The 13,619-nt window shown below is 38.6% G+C and overlaps 1 protein-coding gene across 7 annotated transcripts in view; it reads left to right on the forward strand.

Annotated features, from left to right (window-relative positions):
* Positions 1-13,619, forward strand: part of LOC102694293 (RNA-binding protein Nova-1) — a 68,958-nt gene that overhangs the window by 53,518 nt on the left and 1,821 nt on the right. For 6 of the 7 annotated variants that reach the window (XM_069193053.1, XM_069193056.1, XM_069193055.1 and 3 more), the window contains 2 exons: positions 680-751; positions 12,252-13,619. The exon at positions 12,252-13,619 is cut by the window's right edge and continues 1,821 nt beyond it. In XM_069193053.1, the coding sequence (XP_069049154.1) occupies positions 680-751; positions 12,252-13,259 (1,080 nt within the window). In that variant the 3' untranslated portion in view covers positions 13,260-13,619. The remainder of the gene's footprint in view (positions 1-679; positions 752-12,251) is intronic. The other variant, XM_069193054.1, reaches the window with a different exon arrangement.

Here is a 13,619-nt window from a genome sequence, read left to right on the forward strand (position 1 = left end):
GTTTTGGAAACTTTTCTTTTTGGGGGGGTGTCTGTTACACATCTGATTGTAAAAACAGTTTTACAGAAAATAGAAAGTTTGAAGGATGTGTAGTACAAAACGTACAGTAGTAAGGTCTTCGTGTTTTGATTTATTTTATATTCTCCACAATGCTGTCTGACATTATTACATTTGGAAGCAAAGGGTGAACTTCATTTTTGTGTGAAATGCATCATAATCAACTGCAGAGTAATCTAACTGACTAACTGCCAGACACGCATTGCATCGCTATTCTCCACACATCTGGGATGCGGGTTATGTTCAAAAAAAGCAGATTGTTCTCAACTCCATCTTTTAGCTGCCTAGAAGCAGCGTGCTATATTAATTTACAGGGAATTGTCAGTGCATTTGCCTTTGATGAATGTGGTCATGATATCGTCTTAAATATTTAACACTTCATTGGTCTAACAGAAGAGTTATTTTACACTTGAAATGAGATTTTCTTTAACAAAATTGTCTTAAGTGATCTTCTAAGTGATCCTTCTTTGAACTCCAGATTTTGTACTTGTTTATATTAGGCATGACTTAGAAGTTTACATCAGCTGTCTGTTTGAATGATGACTTTTTGGTTGTGTGAAATCTGTTCAGAACCTGGTTTGTAAAGGTTGGTGATTTTGCTCCTGAACTGCTTTGTTCCCAGACATTGCCATCCTCCCCAACTACCACCAAGTCCTCTCCATCTGATCCCATGACCACCTCCAGGGCCAGTCAGGTACAGTATCATCCTGCCATCTCAGCCACATCTCCCATAGGCATCCTCTTGACCGCGGGACAGCAGGTACACGCACACCCAGAGGAACTGTCTGGGGCATTGCGGCGTTAGGGACGGCCTGTGTTCATGAACGTATAGTTTTGTGTTGTAATCTGCTAGCCTTGCAGTTTGGAAACCTGCGAGCTAAGAATGGTAGGTTTACACCTTGTTGAAATAAAAGAGTGAAGTCTATGCAGTCTGTTTTTCCCTGAGAGTGTAGAAGAAGTACTGTGTGTGTGTGTTACAAAGTGTTAATGGTGGGAGTTGTTCAAGGAAATTGTTCTCTTTAGGACGGAAAGCTGATAATAGCTTCTTCTGTTGCCCACCGTTTTTTCCATGTTTGAGAGCAGCTGTAGGAATAAGGTGGGCACCACTCATCTCTCAGGCCACTCAGAATGTTTTTGCCATGATGTCTCTGACACCCCTTGTCTACTGGTAAATCAGATGATAATATTAAAACTCACATGACGCATAGCTTCAAATCACCAATTTAGTGATCATGATTGAACCAGGCTATTTAAAAAAGTTGTCTATTTTATGCTTGTGTTATCATTTCACATACAGCGTTTCTTTTTTCAAAGACTATCAGCTGTGCTTCCTTGACCTTTATCTGGACGAAGAGCAGTCTAGCAGACCTTTAAAATAAGCGCTTGTGCTTTTTGTTCTGCACATTTTGAAGGATCCCTGAACTTCAGCCTGTTACATTAATGCAGGTTTCATGAAAAATTATGAAAACATCAGTGGTCCAGTAACCTCAACAAAACAATAGGTTATTGATATATGCTGTTATAATTTACAGTATGTGGTTAGATAGAAAGCTTTTTTTTATTACAGACATTTTAAGTATTCCCTCTCCCTGTTTTTCCAGTTATTTTAATAATGCAGAGAATCCTGTTTCTGCCTTTACGTTGCTGTGATTTTCCAGTACTTTTTCAGATACAGTAGTTATTTGTAACATATTTCTTCTGTTTTCTTTAATATTATTTCTGCAAGTAAAATGTTCTTGAAAAACATAAAACTGTTCACAGTCAGATGGTGGAGTTCCATCTGCAGATAGAGATGAAGAGATCTTTGTCACCTGAAAGAAGCTGTTGAGTAGATGTTGGAGTTGAGTTTGAATTATGGGTGTAGGACTAAAACTTTGAACTGTCAGAGAAGATTTAGGATATGGCCCAATTCAAAAGGTGCCTTATTTTTTATTATTTCATGCCTGAATGTGAAACTGTTAGACATCAGCAACTACTTCAGTGATGAATGTGTGCTTTCCACAGCTCGGTGTAGAAATGAATGTAAGATACTGCTAAGAATTAGAATGAGCAGTGACACAAATGACAGTATCTATTCACACTTTACAGTTTGACAACAGTTTTTAATTGTAACAGCGAATATCATGCATGGGTTTTCATTCTTTTATTGTAAGCTTTATTATCCAAAGTTTTCAGATCCAAAAGTTCCAGTAAACTTGGCGGTTTGAAATTGACACCTTTATGCTAAATGTCTTTTCAAATGCTTAAAATATGTAACATGGTTCTCTTGCTTTTTTATGAATAGGAATAATTTAAAAAATTTCAATTTCATTAAAAATAAAACTCAATGCGTCATCTAAAATGTTCCACTGCAGTTTATCTCCCATCTTTGAAAATACATTTAACTTATTTTGAATGGATATTTCTTTACGTTTTTTTAAACTGCCAAGTGCTTCCAATCATCCATATATTCAGACTAATAAAATATTTTTTTTCCTAAATTAACAAACTATTTCTGCCTCCTGCTTCACGCTTAAGACAAAGAACCTATAAGCTGCAATTAGCTGTCTTATTGGCTAAGATGTATTCTTAAATTCCTCTTACGTACTGTATTTTTGGTCTACTCGATTTCTTTGTTAAATCATAAATAAGATGTGTTGGTCAGACAGAAAATCAGCAATGAACAGACGCTTGTGCAATTTATACCTTCCTTCAGAATTCTGTACTATTGTATTATTCCTTCTTAAGGAACAGTATTATTGTGCTTAATTACAGTACCTACTGTATTGTAAGTTCACAGTAAACTACTTTGCTGCAGGAGGGAATATTTCCATATAGAAGCACTGTGATTTTTTTCAAATGCTCTTTGTAAATTACATTTCTTAGACAAGGATGTCTGTGATGTCTACATTCCTTTCTTGAAAGGTTGAGTTTTGGTTATGCAAGGCTATGTTTCTTATACGCTGTGTTTTGTCAGGTTTATCTTATTTTAGAACATGCCACTGAATTCTGAGCATGCCTTAATTTCCATGATGCTTTTTGTCTTTCCCTTGACAGCGTTATATCTCTCATTCAATTGTTGTAACATAATTTAGTGTTAATAAGTGACCCGTGTCCAATCCTTAGAGTGTCAGTAAAGATTGGATCTCATGTTCTGCGGATGTACTTGTAAGGGATGTGATAGTTAAGGTGATTCAGGACTGCGCTGTTTCTTTGTGGCAATAACTGACAAACAGTAGATGGCAATTGTTTCCCGAGCGTAACAGTGATTAACATTCTGCTCCAGTATATCGGCATGCATCTGCACTGCGGTTGTTAAATGAGAAAAGGTTCCTGCACAGTAATCTCAGAGCTGTCAGTGGTTCTCTAAGCAAGTAACACAGGGAGATTTGCAGAACCACACAGTTCATCACCATTGTATTTGAACAAAGATTAGTCTTATCTGAAGGAGGAGATGGGGAGAATAAAAGCATAATAAAAACATACCTTGAAGCTGAGGAAAGGCTTTCCTTTTGTTTGCACAGTGGGGGAAAAAAATCAATTTTTTACTTTTCATTATCACTTGAAGGATACTGCAGTACAGAAATGCTTTTAGCATTTGATATTCAAGAAGGTGAAAGTAAACCCCCTTTTATACACGTTAATTCTTATTGAGCAACACTTTTCAATAAAAACTGTAAAAAACTGACTGACAAGGGTGAATTGAGAGCTTATTTTGCACTTTTTAGGGAAATATTTTAAATCAGGATTTCTAGATTTTTTATGTATCCAGGTAGATGATGGTTTGCTTTATTGTACACTCATGTTGTATTGGAATTTTAAATTATGAAACCAGAGCCTGCATATACACAAGCAGTGGAAGGATCGCTGTAAATTCAAGGTCTCATCTTGTCTGATAGCTTTATTCCAGATTTAAAGACATTAAAAATGTGGTTGTCTAATATTGTTGCATTTCCAGATCCACTGTCACAGCTGAGACTGGTGTTGTTTGCACGAGTCATTGCAAGTGGGTAACTACTTCAAGCCACTCGTTGTCAGTTACTTCTGTTACCAGCGTTATTTGCCAATAAATCTATTCATTGATGGTCCGATTGACTACTGTGGGATGTGAGGTCTCAGCATGACGGTTTGGTATAGCATGACGTACTTATAGGTGCCGTTGTTGTTTCACAATAAAGAAGCATACTGTGTGTATTTTTTGCCGTGTGTCTTTCTTTCACTGTCATCTTTCTTCCCGAGAAAGGGAGGCAAACACAGTGCAGCTACTTCTTCTGCTTGGATTTAGAGCCTTGTACCTGGTCAAATGTATTTCTCTGCATATCAACAGTTTTTTTTCTGCAAAATTCTTGGTGCTTCAGCTAGTGCTAACAGAAGGATACATTTGATTACAATCACCCTTGATTTCTGAATAATGTCAGCAGACTCTTTGTGCATGGCTTTGCAGCATTTCTATGTCGATCTACGGTACAGACCATCTTGTGTCATTGGCTACAAACTGCGGTGTTCTCCTCATTTATTCTTTGATCTGCACAGCCGGCGTCCGAGGCAGCACTGTAATTTGTAGGGTTATTTCTGGTCTCATGTTTCTACACTTGCTGGCGGAAGAATATTGTCATAGGCCAAAAGAATTGATTCCAGTTCTATGGTAGATAACATAATTTCCTGCAAGAAAGTCATCGGTCTTGTCTCATTTGTGAGTAAATACATGTAAAAAAGTGAATTTTTTGAAGCAAAAGATTAGTTTTTCTGTTCTGCCTATGTAAAATTTCAGTTATTTTATATTGCTTTATTATTCCCTTAATGACAGGGTAGTATAGAAAACTTTCCTCCCCATTCCAGTGAGAACTGGTAGGTGTTAGCCCTAAACTAAATTTAAGCATGTGTCAGCTGAAAACTCCTGAACTGGAATGGACAGAGATGTAAGTCATACCCGTTGTCATCCATTTATGAATATATTTACCTGTTTCCCTAACCTTTCTTGCCATAACTAGGTAGTGTGTTCTGTCAGGGCATTAAAAACTACGAGATGGCTGTTATCTTAAGATCTTGGAAGATAAGTGTCATATGTATTGGCAAACTTTGATCATAGTTTAGTCTTAGATTGGTGACATTAGATTAATTGAGTGCCACCTTTTTCTTGTCCATGTTTGCAATATGTGTGTGGACCAGCATGTTAAATATAATGCATTTAAATATAACTCAAAAACTTTTATCACACATTATTTAAAAGTACGTTTTTTACAAATCAGATTTTCATCTAATGTCTTTGAATTAATAATCAATTTTTTCCATTCAGAAGGTATCCAAATTTAATTGCATTAATGATTGCATTCTAAATTATAGTCTACTGGGTTAATACATTTTTTTCCACTCAGCTTCTTTTTACTCTGTGAAGAGCAGCATGAAATATTTTATTATATTTCTTTATGAAATTTTGTAAAGAAAAGTTCAATTTTAATCAGTTCAGAAAGAATCTACTGGAAACATAGGGAACGTTGTTTGCATATTCTGTAAAACTTTTTCCTGTTTTTCAAAATCACATGTGATTTTTCATCTGACATGACTGATCCTATATGATCCTATTTCAGGTCATCACAATACGTTTTTTTTCCATGTCAGACTTTTAACATTTGCAAGCTGTAAATTTGCTGTTTTATGATTTTATGATAATATGATATATTAATTGTAAAAATGTTTAATCAAGACAGTTTGTCTAAGGCACAATGCAATTAGACATGCTCAAATGCTTTATCCACTAACTAAAAACACAATTTTAATTAAAAGAAAAAAAAAACTAAAGAGATGTTGGATATTTCTTTCTGTTTCTTTTCACCACTTATTATTGAGAATAATTGTGTGCCCCCTACCAGTGAATCCTTGAAATGCAGTCTTCCATGTAAACTAATCTTTAAAAATTGCTGTTTTGTGAAGCGGATACTAGATTACAGTTACTTGCGAAAATGAACTGTGATTAATGTTCTTCCTCTCTGAATGGGTTTAGTGGAGCATAGCTGATGTCTTCTGCATCCTGTCCACACCATTGCCTGCTCAGAATGCAGTGGAGCAGAGGAAGAAACCGAATCTGAAGCCAATCAGATCCCCACACAATTCTTATTGATTACACATTCTTGCTGTCACATCTGGCAATTGAAAACCTTGGTTGGACATGTCCAGGTTAATAATGTGGAATTGCCAATACACGGGAAAATTCAGCTGAGTCGGTGAAACATTGCAGCAGAAGCCTGAAGGCAGAAGAATCCACCTAGAGCTACATTTTGACTTGCTCTTAGCCAGCTGTAAAAGAAACTTCAAAAGCTATCTATACTGCAAGCTCTGCGTGCTAAAGTCTTTCTTGGGCTTGTTTTCAGATTCTTTTTCTCCTTGAAATTAATTCTGTTTTTTCCAGCAGCTTAGACTTTTGCATTTTCCAGTCTTTTTGTTCAAGAAACCTCTAGTAAATTCTTACTGAGCTGTGCTTCACTATTGTTCTGAAAGCACACAGTTTGACAAGATAGAAGTCTCGTTTCAGTATAGAATGGTGCCGATTGTCAGTTTTTGAGATTTACAATTTATGCTCATAATAGACACTGAACAGAGTTTTATACCGTTTTTTTTTTTCAAATGGCAGGCAACCTAATGGAAAAGTTTCTCGGTATGTGTTTAGATGTAATTAGACTCAGTTCTTTTCTTTGCTGAATACCCTTCAGGATTAACCTTGTCGTCAAACACATTTAGAACAAACAGGGAGAAGTCATTTCCGTCAGTAATTAGAGGCTGAAAAAGATTAGGATCTCATCGGCATAAGATAGTGTCTCCCAGACACAGTCAGAGACAGAAGGGCTGGGACAGACATAGTGGTAGCAATATCGGCTTGACAAGGCCACCTGGAAATCACTGCAGTGTGATACACTCTCACAATGCAGTAGACATACTGATAGTATTCAGTTCTATCTGAACTGACACCCATGTGCTTTTTGCCCCACAACACTAAACCACAGAATTCAGAAATTACGTGACTCGTTGATAAACTGGTCGTGCCCTGTAGTGGTTTTATGGTCCAGGATGGTCTAAGATCACAGAATTGAACATCTATTTCTAACCCCTTTATGAAATACGGGGTCGTGGGGGAGCCAGCGTCTCTCCCAGCAAGCCATGGGTGCAAGGCAGGACACACCCGGAAAGGAACGCCAGTCCATCATAGGGCACACAGACACACTCACACATTTAACATGTAATCTTGTCTTGGGATTGTAAGTGGGAACCGGAGCACCTGGTGGAAACCCATGGAAACACGGGGAGAACATGCAAACTCCACCCAGATAGTACCCCAGGACCGAAACTGAGTCCAGGGCCTTTCCGCTGCAAGCAGTAATCATAACCAGTGCGCCACCATGCCAGCGGTCAAATGTTACTAGTTTAATAATTACAAGCTACTCAAAACACAAACATACTGTAGATTCACATTGGGTATACAGAGCTAGTAAATTTGTGTGATTTATTTCTCAAGCCTCGGGTAGCCTAACCAGAACTGAGAGTGCCTGATATCTGCTTAAGGCATGGTTAACAAAATCTAGAAGTACGTAATGTCTGCTTAAATAATGATTAAAGGGACCCAAAAATGTTCTTACAGTTATTAGTTTATCACGTACGAAGGCTAGCAGCCTTGGCTCTACACCATATATGGCATAGAATTGTACTGGAACTGTTCTGGGTGGGTTTGCTGTTCGCGATTTTGTATAAAAAGCGTCCTTTTGTATCAGTGAGTTGAGTCAGTGCTTCATTGGCTTTGGCTCCTGTATACATACGTAATAAAGGAAATGCCTGCTTCATACACACCCAGAACGTGTCTCCTTTCGTTGGACGCAACACCTTAATAGTGGGAAGACAGGGCCACATTCTTGTCTGCACTTTGGAGCCCATTGGTATTGACGTTGAGGTTGAAACACTTCTGTGTGCAGAGCACATCTTAATCTTCTGCAGGAGCTTCGGCTCTCTGTTGTTAGGCTTTAAAAAATGGTCTGAAAGATCACCTTGGTTTATTCAGAACTATCTGCTTCGATTCTTCATATCTTTTTTCTGCAATAGCAATCTAGGGCATCCCTAACAGTCTAAATCTGGAATGGTCTCCCTGTCGAAACAGACTCTTCCTTCGAGTGGCAGCATTTCATTCTCCGTATTTGGAGAAATGCATTACAGTCAAACAGGAAAAAACTTCTGCTCTGTCATTCATTTCATTTGGTTCTCAGGGCATGAGAGTCTGGTAGATCCAGAGGATTTCTTTGTCAGGCTTTTGAAGAGCGAGGTCCGTCCAATTCAAAGAAGTCCAACCTGACACTGATAAATGTAATTAAGGTCAATCCAGTTTTTTCAGTGATTTTCATATTTCCACATGCACAGCACGAAGCATATGAAGTTGGACTGGTGCCTTTATAACTGTAAGGGACAAACAACAGTTTGTCATATTGTATGAGCTGACTGACCATAAGTAATTACCAGCCTAGCAGAATCATGAGGTGCAAGTTTGAATTGATTTTCATGTTCTAAAATCGATTGAGGTCAATTGAGATGTTCAGATCAGTCATCCATTGATGTAACAGTATTGGCATCTAACATGTTGACTTTTGAACCCTTCGAAATTGTGAGCTGCACTAGTAAATAAGATGATAATGCTATGCATACAGTATATACTGTTTTACTTAGAAAACCCCTTTGTGACGGAATATCAGTACCACGTGAGCACACCTAAACTAACGTTATCCAGTTATCACAATGGATGATCAAACATCTGTTGTTATTTTAAAATGTGAGCTGAATCATGATATTTGGATTTGTTAATTGTCAACCCAGGTGCATTAAAAATATTTAAAATGGAATATTTAAGGAAAATCCACACTTGTAAGTAAGCGCCATGTGCATCATTTCTCTGATTGGCATTTCATTTAGTTTGTCATTGCTGGAATTTAATTTTTTTCAATCCTCACAGGGTGTATACTGTGGAAAATTCATAAATACAAGAGTTTAATTTTCACGATGTAACCAAACTAAATATTTGATTTAATCAAATGATCCACAGAGGTTTCACTATTGAAATCATTTCATTTAAATGAGATTTCAGAAATTCATGTTGGAAAACCAATCCTATTAAGTAGCGATAAGAGTTTATAAAACTGCCATCTTCAATTTAGCAAATGCTTACTTTAAATGTTCTGTTCCGTATGAGGGAACACAGTGTTTGGCCTATCAATTAAAAATGGCTTTGGTTGCCTCTGTTTTGTAATAAATCTGTGGAACCCTTAAACAGAAAGAGAATGCGTCAAAGTGTATTATGTTGACTAACTCTTTGTAAAATGAGGAGAAGATGCTGTATTTCATAGCATGCTCATTGTCTTGTTGACAGGCTCTGTGATGCGATCACAATAGCCTGAATTGCTTTTTATTCCTTGAGAAAATTAAATGGCATTCTGTTGGCCTCCACAGACATTATAGCGTATCGATTGTGTTTCACTTGGGTTCTCACATTTTCCTGCGATTTGCAAATATACCTAGAAAAGTTTTGACCATCTGATGCTACAACTGAATCTATGTGTTGATGTCACGGAAATGCGACTGGGATGCATAAAGCAATTCATGCACAATGTCATTTTTATTTGTTCAATATAAATCAGGCTTTTACACACCCATTTCAGTTTACCCCAGCATAAGAGAATATCACCAAAGCAAACGGCATCTGGGAGAGGATTGAAAGGTTAACATCAGTCTGATTTCCATTCCTTCAATGACCAGTTTAAGGAGATTTAAACAGGTTTTAAGAAGCTGATTACTAATTGATATCTGCAGAACTGAAAAGCTTAGTGGGATATTATGTGAGCTCCTCTGGGGGGCTTAGTATAGCTTAATTTTCTCTTATTTTTACAGTTATTAACCTCTGCTAATGTTATTAACCCTGTTTTGTCCGTTAATGCACTTGGAAGGTATCTGTCCAGAGGGTTTATATTATTACTTATTATTATTAGACTTAAAAGCAGTATGGGTTCAAGTTCATTAACACAATGTAGAAGCCATAGGGAGCTTCCTGCCCAAATGCATTCTACCGTATCCCTCGTAGTGCTTGAGAAAAGCCCGGTATCATATGAATATCCCACTGCATATGAATAAATTATCCAAATAGTTTTATTCTTGGAAGTTATTTGGTATTTACAGTATCTTCTCATTAAGATTTAGTTGAAATACTTTGTACACCATGAGGTTGTACAGAAATAACTTCATTTCAAGGCAGTTAAAGTGAAATTAAATGTTTGTATATCAGGAATAATGCTTTATAATAGTGATCAATTAAAGTGATCAATACCTATTTGGTTATTTACACAAATATGTTTATGAAGCTTGTAGCCTGTTTTTAATGGTGTATATACTGTATGTATTCCATTGATCCCAAAGTGTCTTGCTGTGATTTTAGCTAAAACAGCCTTCTCTCTGCATCTTTCAGTGCAAAACATTGTTTCCACTTGTTACCGACTTTTCGGCTTGGCTGGAATGAAATATTTGCAGCACTGTGCTGAAGTGTAAAATGTCTTGCTATTTGTTTGACTGTTTCAGCTTTGTATAGTATTTTTATAATTTTGTATTTCTGAAGAAAAATAAAAGCAGTATTTTGAATAAGATGAAATGCTGTAATTTCTATTGTTTAATTCTAAAAATACATATATTTTAAAAGGAGATTAAAAAGTGATAATGAAGTGCACTAAAAAGTAATCCAGCTAAGTACTCATTTACCCTTTGAATTCTTTATGAAAAAGCTCCTTCCGCGTAGTTTCCACTTACTTATGCTGGTTTGGGATTTATTGTTAATTCAAACCATGAATAGAAGGCAGTTCTATCAAATCTGGTCTTTATGACTTTGTCTTTATGAGTCCTTAGGTTTTTTTTTAGCTTTGGGTTGGTAAGTCCTAAGGTAATCAATAACTTAAACTGTTAAAATCTGTAGAAATCGGAGACAAATGTAGACTACACCACTGAACACGGAAAATTAAATGTTATTTCCCAAGGTTTTCCATGCAGTTGGAGAAGGGATTTAGCTTGCTTCTGTCACACCGTTTCCTTTCAGGAGTTCGACATGTGCCATAATAAGAATAGCTAACTAACCAATGATAGGGAAATGTTTCTGGGCAAATCCTTGTTTCAGTGCCCCTCTTTTTTGTGTTTGCTAGGTTTAAACCATAAACCATAAATCTGTATTTTTTGTGCATACAAGCCTCCTCGGATGACAGATTTAGTTTTTCACGACTGCAAAGCAGCATGCCAATCTACATAGAAATACAGGAATATGTAATGAATTTTTATGTGCCATTTACTTGATAGTAATGCAGTCAACCTGTTCAAAGTTTCCCTTTGCTTTGCATCAGATGCATATTATGTTACGAGTTTTTCTTGTTAAACATAAAAGCAAATTCTATTTTCCTCAAATAAATTGCACAGTCATGGTCGAGTAATTCAGCAAGATTACTGTGTGGGGGGAAGGCAGATAAAAGCTAGTACCTTTGCAGGCTTGTGGAACATCTTTACACACACATTTTAAGATCCAAATAGGTTTTCTCTGAGATGCAAAATAATCAAAAGGAAAGTGGCACATTTCGTTTTTAAAGTTGACACTGGCTTTGCTTGCCTTGGAAGCAGCGCTTGAAGCTGTAGGTGATCATCTTTAAAGGAAAAGACTTGCTGAAAGATGTGGTGCTCTTCTTTGCTCGATGTAATGCACCATCTTCTGCTTGTGTGTAGACCCCTAGGTGTGTCGTATGGTATTGCAGCCTTGAGGTTGAATACCACAGACAGCAGCTTGTGACAAGCTGTATTTATCACATATAGTCCATGGCAGCTGGTGATTAGAGTTTGCACATACTTTTTGTTTCTTTAATTGTGTGAAGAGATTTGTACTGTACTCGAGCAGTAATAAGAGGAGCTCCAGAAAGCAGTATTTTGAAGCGTGCATGAGTTAATTAGAAATGAAAAGGGGGTATATTGAGTCGACACCCTGTTGTGGCCAACGCATTTGAAAAAGATTTGGCATTAATATACTTGTATACTGGAGGATTCTGGTTCTCAGATTTGGCAGAGGCGTCTGTTTTTCTTCTTCTTTTTTTTGTGGCTGAATCAGAATTCATTTATTAGGATTTTTTTTCTTTTTTTTTCCCCCCTCTTCTCTTTCCCCTCTTTCACAGGTCAAGATAATAGTGCCCAACAGCACAGCGGGCCTCATTATTGGGAAGGGTGGCGCGACAGTGAAAGCCATCATGGAGCAGTCAGGTGCTTGGGTGCAGCTGTCCCAGAAACCTGACGGGATAAACCTGCAGGAGCGGGTAGTGACAGTGAGCGGGGAGCCCGAGCAGAACCGGAAAGCTGTGGAACTCATCATCCAAAAGATCCAGGAGGACCCCCAAAGCGGCAGCTGCCTCAATATCAGTTACGCGAACGTCACGGGGCCCGTGGCCAACTCCAACCCCACGGGGTCCCCCTACGCCAACACCGCCGAAGTGTTGCCCACCGCCGCCGCGGCCGCGGGGCTCCTCGGACACGCGAACCTGGCCGGGGTCGCGGCCTTCCCGGCGGTTTTGTCCGGCTTCACCGGGAACGACCTGGTGGCCATCACCTCTGCACTCAACACTTTAGCCAGCTACGGATACAACCTCAACACCTTAGGGCTGGGCCTCAGCCAGGCCGCGGCCACCGGCGCCTTGGCCGCGGCCGCCGCCAGCGCCAACCCGGCGGCGGCCGCGGCGGCTAACCTGCTGGCCACCTATGCAAGTGAGGCCTCGGGCGGCGGCAGCACCCCGGGCGGTACCGCGGGCACATTTGCGTTAGGTAGCCTGGCAGCTGCCACTGCTGCTACGAACGGATACTTTGGCGCGGCGTCCCCGCTGGCAGCGAGCGCCATCCTGGGAACGGAGAAGACCACAGACGGCTCGAAGGACGTAGTCGAAATCGCGGTGCCGGAAAACCTCGTAGGTGCAATACTCGGGAAAGGAGGGAAAACGCTAGTAGAATACCAGGAATTGACTGGTGCAAGGATACAGATCTCGAAAAAGGGAGAGTTCGTCCCCGGCACGAGGAACCGCAAGGTGACGATTACGGGAACACCAGCTGCTACGCAGGCCGCCCAGTATTTAATAACACAGCGCATCACCTACGAGCAAGGGGTTCGTGCTGCCAACCCCCAGAAAGTGGGTTAATGCCTGGACTTGTTGAATTTCAATCCCTCCTTTATCACTTTCAAGAAGGATGTACTGTATTTTGATGAAGTAAAAGTTTTTTGGGTTCGTTTGTTTGTTTTTCTGTTAATATATAATATGCAAATGAATGCGATTATGTTGAAGATGTGTATATGTAAATAATGTGTTTTACCAGATGTTTCATAGAAAGAAAAAAATTTTCTTGATATGTTTTAGTTCTATACTTTGCTTGTGTATATTTGTCAGAATTGTTTCTAGTGTGAGAAGATCTTAGCCTGCCATTTTACCAGCATTATTGTAGTTTTAAAAAAACAAGAAAAAACAATTGAATGTAGACAGGGATATGCGTATAGTTTTCAG

Source organism: Lepisosteus oculatus, chromosome 8 (genome assembly GCF_040954835.1).
Source record: "Lepisosteus oculatus isolate fLepOcu1 chromosome 8, fLepOcu1.hap2, whole genome shotgun sequence".
Classification (NCBI taxonomy): domain Eukaryota; kingdom Metazoa; phylum Chordata; class Actinopteri; order Semionotiformes; family Lepisosteidae; genus Lepisosteus; species Lepisosteus oculatus.